Below are 8,175 nucleotides of genomic sequence, written 5' to 3'. Positions count from 1 at the left end.
TATGGAGGCACAAAAGATTATAACTAAAATGTAAAAACATTTGACGTTTCTGTGTCTCTAAATGTAAAATGTATTCAGACATCTTCATTTACACTCACCTTAGGGTTCTCCAAGATCCCAGCCTCGTAGCTAAAGAAAAATAAATGAAAGATGAATCAGAAAGCCGTTTTACCTAATGCACCTGAAAAGGTCCAATAATACAGATTCACACTTTACAGAGCTCTGTGTACTTAAAAGAACATTGCCCTGTAAGTTGTCTCTCCTTTCATTTGTTCCCAATTATTCATTTTACCTGCTGGGAGTACAATAAATTGTTTACAAATAGCTACTTTATCTTTATACAGGCATTTGAAAAAGCGGATTTTGTCTGTGGTGTCCCTACCTATAATGAAATCTTCTACACTTAATGGGACATTCAAGTCAAAATTAAAGCTTTCATGATTTAGATAGAGCAGTAGTTTTAAACAACTTCACAATTTACTTCCATTAACAAAAATTGTGCAGTATTTTTATATTTACACTTTTTGAGTCACCAGCTCCTACTGAGCATGTGCAAGAATTCACAGAATATAGGTATATGCAGTTGTGATTGGCTGATGGCTGTCACATGATACAGGGGAAGTGGAAATATACATAACTTTGAAATTTGGCAGAAAACAAATCTACTACTTATTTGACAGATGGGCATAGGTGCCAGTCATGGTATTGTACATACACTCATATTTACAAATGGGTATAATTGCCAACCAACGTATTGTACAATGGCTAAATGTAGCCACCAATAAGCAAGCACTATCCAGGGTGCTAAACCTCCTAAGCTTTACATTCTTGCTCTTTAAATAAAGATAGCAGGAGAATGAAGACAATTTGATAAAAGGAATCAATTAGAAAGCTGCTCTATCTGAATCATTAAAACGTAGGATTAGTGTCCCTTTAAATACTCATGGCTAGTTACTACTGAATCTTTAGCTTTGACTAAAAGGGGTAAACTGTGAACTTTCAGTTATTTAAAGATAAGTAGCCTTTCTATGTGTTATACGTTTAGTACATCCTGTGCACAACCAATCCCTATATATACAGGTAGCCCTCAGTTTACGCCGGGGTTAGGTTCCAGAAGGAATGGTTGTAAATTGAAACCCAGTTTATAATGTAAGTCAATGGGAAGTGAGGGAGTTAGGTTCCAGGCCCCTCTCAAAATTGTCATAAGTAACACCTAATACATTATTTTTAAAGCTTTGAAATGAAGACTTTAAATGCTAAACAGCATTATAAACCTAATAAAATAATCACACAACACAGACTTCACTTGCATTTTTCTGCAAACAGTTCTTTCTATGCAGTCCAATCTGGACTGATTTATAGACAAAAAAGTCTTGTTCCTTTGAAATCTGCTCGATAGCTCAGGTCTGGTTAAACTGATTAATTTCAGCTTGCTTGACTTTGCTGCAACACAAGCGGACAGCTCCACCTACTGGCTATTTTACTCAATGCACTGCTTCTCAATGCTTTTCAATAGCAGTCACATGACTGGAAAAAAAGGTTGTTATTCTGAAACGGTGTAAATTGAACCGTTGTAAACCGAGGGCCACCTGTATATATATAAAACAAGGAAGCTGGATTTTAGATTACACTTTATTTTGTTTTACTGTTGGATCTATACAATCTGTCCCTTATTGCTCAGTCTGACATGTTGGTTGGGTCAGCGTTGTCCTCTCTTTATAGAAACATTTATGTACACTTCAAAGTAATGTTTACAGCTAAAGGGGACTGATTATTTGCCTTTATGCTGTATAATTTCAATGGAAATCCGACATGCTTATCTTGAATGTCAATTTTTTAGGAAGCTTGAATAAAAATGTTCAGTTGTGCTCTCCAAGTATTGAGCTTTGGTTTACAGATGTAGATAATATAAAGAAGCATGTGTGTGTGTACAGAAAGTGATAAAATAAGAAAATCTAATTTGTGGTTCCAAATAACAAAACCAGCTATTTCACATTCCTAAATAAACAAACAAATACTGTCTCATTGTTTTTGTCCTCTGTAGCTGGTATAAAAAGTCATTGGAAACACATTAAGGGCTAAACAATTTTACAGTACACTGTCCCTTTAAAGGGACACTGAACCCAAAATCTTTCTTTCATGACTCAGATAGAGCAGCAATTTTAAGCAACTTTATAAGTTACTCCCATTATCAATTTTTCTTCATTCTCTTGCTATCTTTATTTGAAAAGCAAGAATGTAAGTTTAGAAGCCGGCCCATTTTTGGTTCACAACCTGGGTTGTCCTTGCCGATTGGACAGCACCAATAAACAAGTGCTGTCCAGGGTCTGAACCAAAAATGGTCTGGCTACTTAGCATAGATGCCTTCTTTTTCAAATAAAGATAGCAAGAGAACAAAGAAAAATTGATAATAGGAGTAAATTTAAAAAATGCTTAAAATTGCTGCTCTATCTGAATCATAAAAGAAAAAAATTGGGTTCAGTGTCCCTTTAAGCATAAAAGAAAGGAACTGATTTATAATGTTTCAAGTCAGATGATAAAGAATTCTGATGGCAGCACGCAGATGGTGTATGCGGTGGGATTACCTGATGTGCATAATGTTCTCATCCATGCTCCATGGATTTTTTGGGGTTACAGGAACAGGAATGCCATGTTTCTGAAAAAAAGAAGAAAACTTTGTCAGAAGCCTGCAGAGTGCAGACACAATGCATGGGACTAAATTCACTGAAACCTTTTTTTTTTTTTTTTATCATCAAGGGAGAGAATGTTCACCAGCTACTGTGACACCTTTTTACTGCCATGAGATCTCTGTATACTAATACTTCAGTAAATGGGAAGGATGAGGCCTGTCTCGCTAAACCTTATTGATTAGCGAACAGCATTAACTCATTGGTAATATCTGAAGAGCAGGTGTAAAAAAGTAACACAACATGCACAGACAGACACACGGACACACACACAAATAGCTCGGTTAGATTACTGGCAGACGGCATTAACCCCTGGAGTCTAATTAATAGTGATTCAATTCTTGTGCTCATATCACAAGTCACACGAGAGATAGTTTAGTGCTCGCTAATATAACAACTACTTGCGTGCATTGTGCAAACCAAGACCAATTCAGAATACTAAATCCCAAAAATCTATTTTAAAAGAATTTCGGCATTTTGAAGAAAACACATAGGGCCCTGTGTATTAAAAGGCATGCAGGCAGCTTTTCAACTTGAGAAGCTGTCCACATGCCTTCCCTGCTTACGGGCAGCGGATCTGTTGGCCCGTATGCAGCATTACTCCCTCACTCAGAGAAGGGGCTGTCAATCACCCAGAGTGCTTCTTACACTCTTTGTCACCTCTGAGGTGGCAAAGTGAAATCACTGAGAGCTCAGAGATCTAATGACAGATGCTTCTTACATTGCGGGAAGCAGGATCACATGTGCAAACCTGACCTGCAAGGGTTCTGGAGCCCATAAAGGTTTCACAAGTGGACAAACAAAGAGAAAATGAAGCAAAAATGTCCTACACCTCAGACTACAACACTTATATTGGAAAGAAGACTTTTATAGACGTGATTCTAAATGCAAAAGTGAACATGTTAACTTCATGTCAAACCCCTATCAAAGGCCCAGCGCTAATTACAAAGAACAAACATTCTCACCCCCTGGATTACCGCATTAAGACTGTATTCTGTAATGCAAGATCTATCAGAAATACAACTGCCATTATCTATGACCTTATTAAGGGCTAGATTATAAATTACGCACAAGCGAAAAGAGTTTTATCCTGCCTGTTTACGCGTGACGGGTTTAGTGATTGTATAAAAAGTTGAAAGTATACACAATCTTGTGAGCACAATTGTAGTTAACGCGCATCAGGATATTGCATCCTCAGAGATCTAGTTTCTAGCGAAACAAAAAAGTATCTAAAAAAAAAAGTTACGCTTATAATAACACTATCTAATAAAAATGATATATATAAAAAAATGATATAGATGAGATATATATATATTATATGTATCACATTCCAGTGTTCTGCAAATATATATATCTATACCTATTGTACAAAAATACCATTATATATATATATATATATATATATATATATATATATATACACACACACACATATATATATATATATATATATATATATATAAATAAACATTGGAATGTGAACTATTCATATTTTCATGTTGGGTTAACGCACTTGATACTATAAGATTGGGTTTGCGCACGAGTAGGGAGTTAGGCTTTTTCCACTTTTTTGCTTCATTGACTTTTATTGGGAAATAGATTATTGCGCAATATTCTAAATTCGGCTTTTTGCTCACATTGTGTTAGCACATGAGTGAACTCGTTTTACTTTCAACTTGTGATATGAGCGCTACCCGACGCATGCAAAAAGCTTACTTCTAGCGGAGTTAACGAGCGAGCATTTAATACCGCTCCACTTGTAATATGCCCCTAAATCAGCAGACCTAGGGTGCATTACACAAGAAACTTGACTTGATGGAAACGCAGGCCCAGTTTTAGAAGACGCAGTTCCACCAAATTATTTGACAATCCACAGCTACAAGAGTATGCTTCACCTAACTGGCTCACTGCCTGTGTCCTGCATTTATATCCTAAGGAGACCAATGAAGATTCCTGTAGTAATAAAATACATAAAGGAATCACTGCATTACGTGAAGGTGTCCCTTTAAATGGTAAGATATTTCTTGCTTAAGATTACAAGTGTCAGAAATAAACACTCAGGCAGAAGAAACGTCCCCCTACCCAATGCTGCACAGTTTTTACATCTCTAGAAAAGAGAGGTCACTGAGTAGTAGACATCTGTATAAATTATCTGTGAGTTTTGCAGGACTCTGGTATATTAAGATGTGGAGAAAAAGTGACAAGAAAATTCAGGTGAATGAACATAGAAATGTGTTTTGAATGGTCATTGGATTCTATGCATTCTAAACACCCCAAGGTCCCCCTGTGCATGTAGTAATCAGTCCAGCACAAAACATTACACTTCAGATAGCATTGCCGGCAAAATGTATTCCTCCCCTCGCACGCTACACAGGGGAGAAGCTTCGCCAGACTTGTGCCCTGTTCAACACCAACTGCATGGAAAAACTCAAAATTGCTTTTTGTCTCAGTGGGACCCCTAATCTGTTAACAAACTCATTGCAGGGAGACGCAGACCATGTAGGGCCTAGGTGCGCTTCCTTAGGTGGTCTATCGGCTTGCTTGCTTTAGCCACTGAAGGGGAAGAAATGTCCCCAAGATGCACAAAATAAAGAAGCGGGCGCCCCTTTTGTACGCCCTCATGACTCCCTTTATCTCAGCACAAACTAATGCCACCCACATCTGCAAACACCCTGAGCTAATGTTTAGCAGAGAGCTCTGAATGAGCTTTCAAAGTTATGAGCTTCACAGTTTATTTCCCCAGCACAGATAATGAAGATGTCACTTGTTTGGGGACAGAAGCCACTTCATTGTTTTATATCAGCTTGTCCGTCATTCTCTCCAGCTGTGACTACTAAGGAACTCACTTTGCCCATGTGACCACCATAGATGTTTAACCCCAAACTAAATGCATTTCACAATTTCTGGATAAAGATCTGGCCAACTTTCAAATAACATAAAAACAACAATAATAATAAATAGGCATTTTATGAGAACTGCAAATCATTGTATAATCAATTTATTCACTTTTCTATCTCCAAATGTTGTGAATTCTAGAGATAAAAGCAATCAGAAAATCTTCTTTTAACAGAAAAAAAAACTTCCTTTATTTAATGTGGTTACAGATCTGAAATCCCAGTATCAGGTTTGGCATATCTCATTTCCAAATTTGCTAAATTATTTTTTGATACACCGATCCATTCTCAAGAAGTTTAATCTAAGTAGCCAATTTATTATTTTCTATTTCACTAAAATCTCTTCTAGTAAATCTTTTTAAGTATGGTCATGTGTATCTTTATAGATAGGCTTGTTTTTAACACTTCTGGACTCTGTATTTTTTTTTTATTATTGTGATAAATATTTATGATAACGCTAAACAAATGTGATATTTTTTGTATCCTTTAATGAACACATGACTGACACATCTGTCAATTAAATGCTTAAAAGGAAGTCTGTGTGGCCACTGGAATTCTATTTAATGGTTCTGTCCAGTTAATAAATAGCCAGCCTCAAGTTAACTGAGAGCCTTTTACTTATCTGTGGACAGAGGCCTGATAAATCTTTAGCCTCAAGGGAAAATAGTGGTTAGGTTTATCTGAAGTTAAATACTAGCAATTATTTAGAAAGACAGAATCAGAAGGGCATAGGTGAGAATATAACGAAGAGCCTCTCAAATGAACACAAGGACTTCACTGATACCGATCTCTTTAAACCCTCATCTCATTTACAGAAAGTCCCTTTAACTTTCCAAGTGATACTTTGTGCTAAATAAAGAGGGTGTCTTGGGATGTGCTCTTTGAAAAAGGAATTTAAAAAAAAACGTTGCTCGGAGGCGATGACCGTCCCATCCAAAAACTCCAACAGAAGGAAAAGGGGAAAATGTGATTGAGTGTAAGATAAAGCCACACGAGTTAACTATATTCAGATTAGTTCATTTGTATTGTAATGAGTTTGAATTCAATCTGGCTTATGACCCTGCAACTGGTCATTAATAAACCATTTTATGATTAGTTTGGTCATCAGCAAACAACTTCTGTACCTCTGTGTAGTGTTTTACTTGTACAAACAGCTATAATATTCTTATTGCTTGTTTGTCCATACCTGTGTGTAACCCCAACAAAGGGGCAAACACCTTCAGATTACAGCAGAGCACGTTTACTTATGAGAAGTCAAAGAGTCTCATTATTTATTTTCACCTCTTTATGAAAGTGTGGGTTTTCCAGTACTGAGAATCTGAAATGTTTTCACTACAGAACCCTGCTAACCCTGCTACATGTGTGTCTCTAATTTGCCTCAGGCGATAAGGAACCGCAAAACAATTAATGGGACATTAAACACTAAATAAATGCTAGATAGAATTATGCAGTCAAAGAAAAGATTAGTCTGAGAATAACACAGATGTATTTTTTTAAAAGTTTCATTAGCGAATAAGTGTAAAGTTTTAGTGTACATATGCGCCCCTGTCCACCGCAGCTCGCCTCTGGCAGGCTGAATTCTCTTGTGAGAACCTGCAGTTGTAGGGGGGTGAAGCCTGCCGAAGGCTTTGATAAATCGACCCCTTATAAATAGGTCACTAGTGTGTGCAGAATATAATAGTGTTCTGCACTTCCATTTTTAACAGGAACTAACATGCTCAATTTCAGAAGGGAATTACTGGAAAAGGGGACAAAATAAATATCATTTTATACTACTATCTCAAAGTGTTTAATGTCCCTTTAAGAACATACTCATTCAAATGGGCTGAATAAGCAGGAAGAGTTAATGAGTTACTAAAACCGTCAGTAAGGGTGGTGGTTTCACTCACTAAATCCAGCTATTTCATAAAAATAAAAGGCTCAATTTCCTTTACAGAATAACACTCTGCAGCTGTTGTAACAAGTCACTAACAACAAATCACAGTGCAGTGCCAATATCCTTTTGTGTTATCACTGTAGTGTATCTCACTGGTGCTAATAAATACACATGTAAGCAATGTACTATAATTGTAGTGCTGCCAAAGCGCTGGGGTCCATTACAAAGAGAAGCGACTGAAGCTGGACTTGTAGAAATAAAAGGAGAGTGGGAGAAGCTTTAGGTAAATGTCCTGGATACTAGACATGTGCGTTTTGTTTCAAATCAAAATTCAGACGAATTTGTCATCTATTCGAATTTCCAAATTACCCTAGCAACAAAACTAAACTAATCCGAATGCATTTGTAACGAATAAATCCGAATTAGTTTGGATTTATTTGTTACATTCGAATGGCCATGGACTAATACAATTACACTAGTATTGTACGGTATATTAGGTTATAACATTCTGCTAGCTCTGTGCAGGGCACATTATGTAGCTGGTACCTGTGAGGTTGGTACGTAGGTGGGATGTGCTGTGTATTACACTAGTATTATGTACTGTATATTAGGTTATATACCTCTGTGCATATTGTGTAGCTGGTACCTGTGAGGTTGGTATGTAGGTGGGATGTGCTGTGTATTACACTAGTATTATGTACTGTATATTAGGTTATAT

At 36.8% G+C, this 8,175-nt stretch overlaps 1 protein-coding gene across 6 annotated transcripts in view; it reads right to left on the bottom strand.

Annotated features, from left to right (window-relative positions):
* The window catches only part of ASS1 (argininosuccinate synthase 1), a 166,998-nt gene that overhangs the window by 64,391 nt on the left and 94,432 nt on the right, over nucleotides 1-8,175 (bottom strand). For all 6 annotated transcript variants that reach the window (XM_053696091.1, XM_053696090.1, XM_053696089.1 and 3 more), the window contains 2 exons: nucleotides 2,586-2,656; nucleotides 99-129 (listed from right to left, as the gene is read on the bottom strand). In XM_053696091.1, the coding sequence (XP_053552066.1) occupies nucleotides 99-129; nucleotides 2,586-2,656 (102 nt within the window). The remainder of the gene's footprint in view (nucleotides 1-98; nucleotides 130-2,585; nucleotides 2,657-8,175) is intronic.

The sequence above is a fragment of the Bombina bombina genome, chromosome 12 (genome assembly GCF_027579735.1).
Source record: "Bombina bombina isolate aBomBom1 chromosome 12, aBomBom1.pri, whole genome shotgun sequence".
In the NCBI taxonomy this organism is placed as follows: Eukaryota; Metazoa; Chordata; class Amphibia; order Anura; family Bombinatoridae; genus Bombina; species Bombina bombina.
Note: the sequence above shows the minus strand (reverse complement) of the source record. Positions and strands in the feature narration are given on the sequence as shown.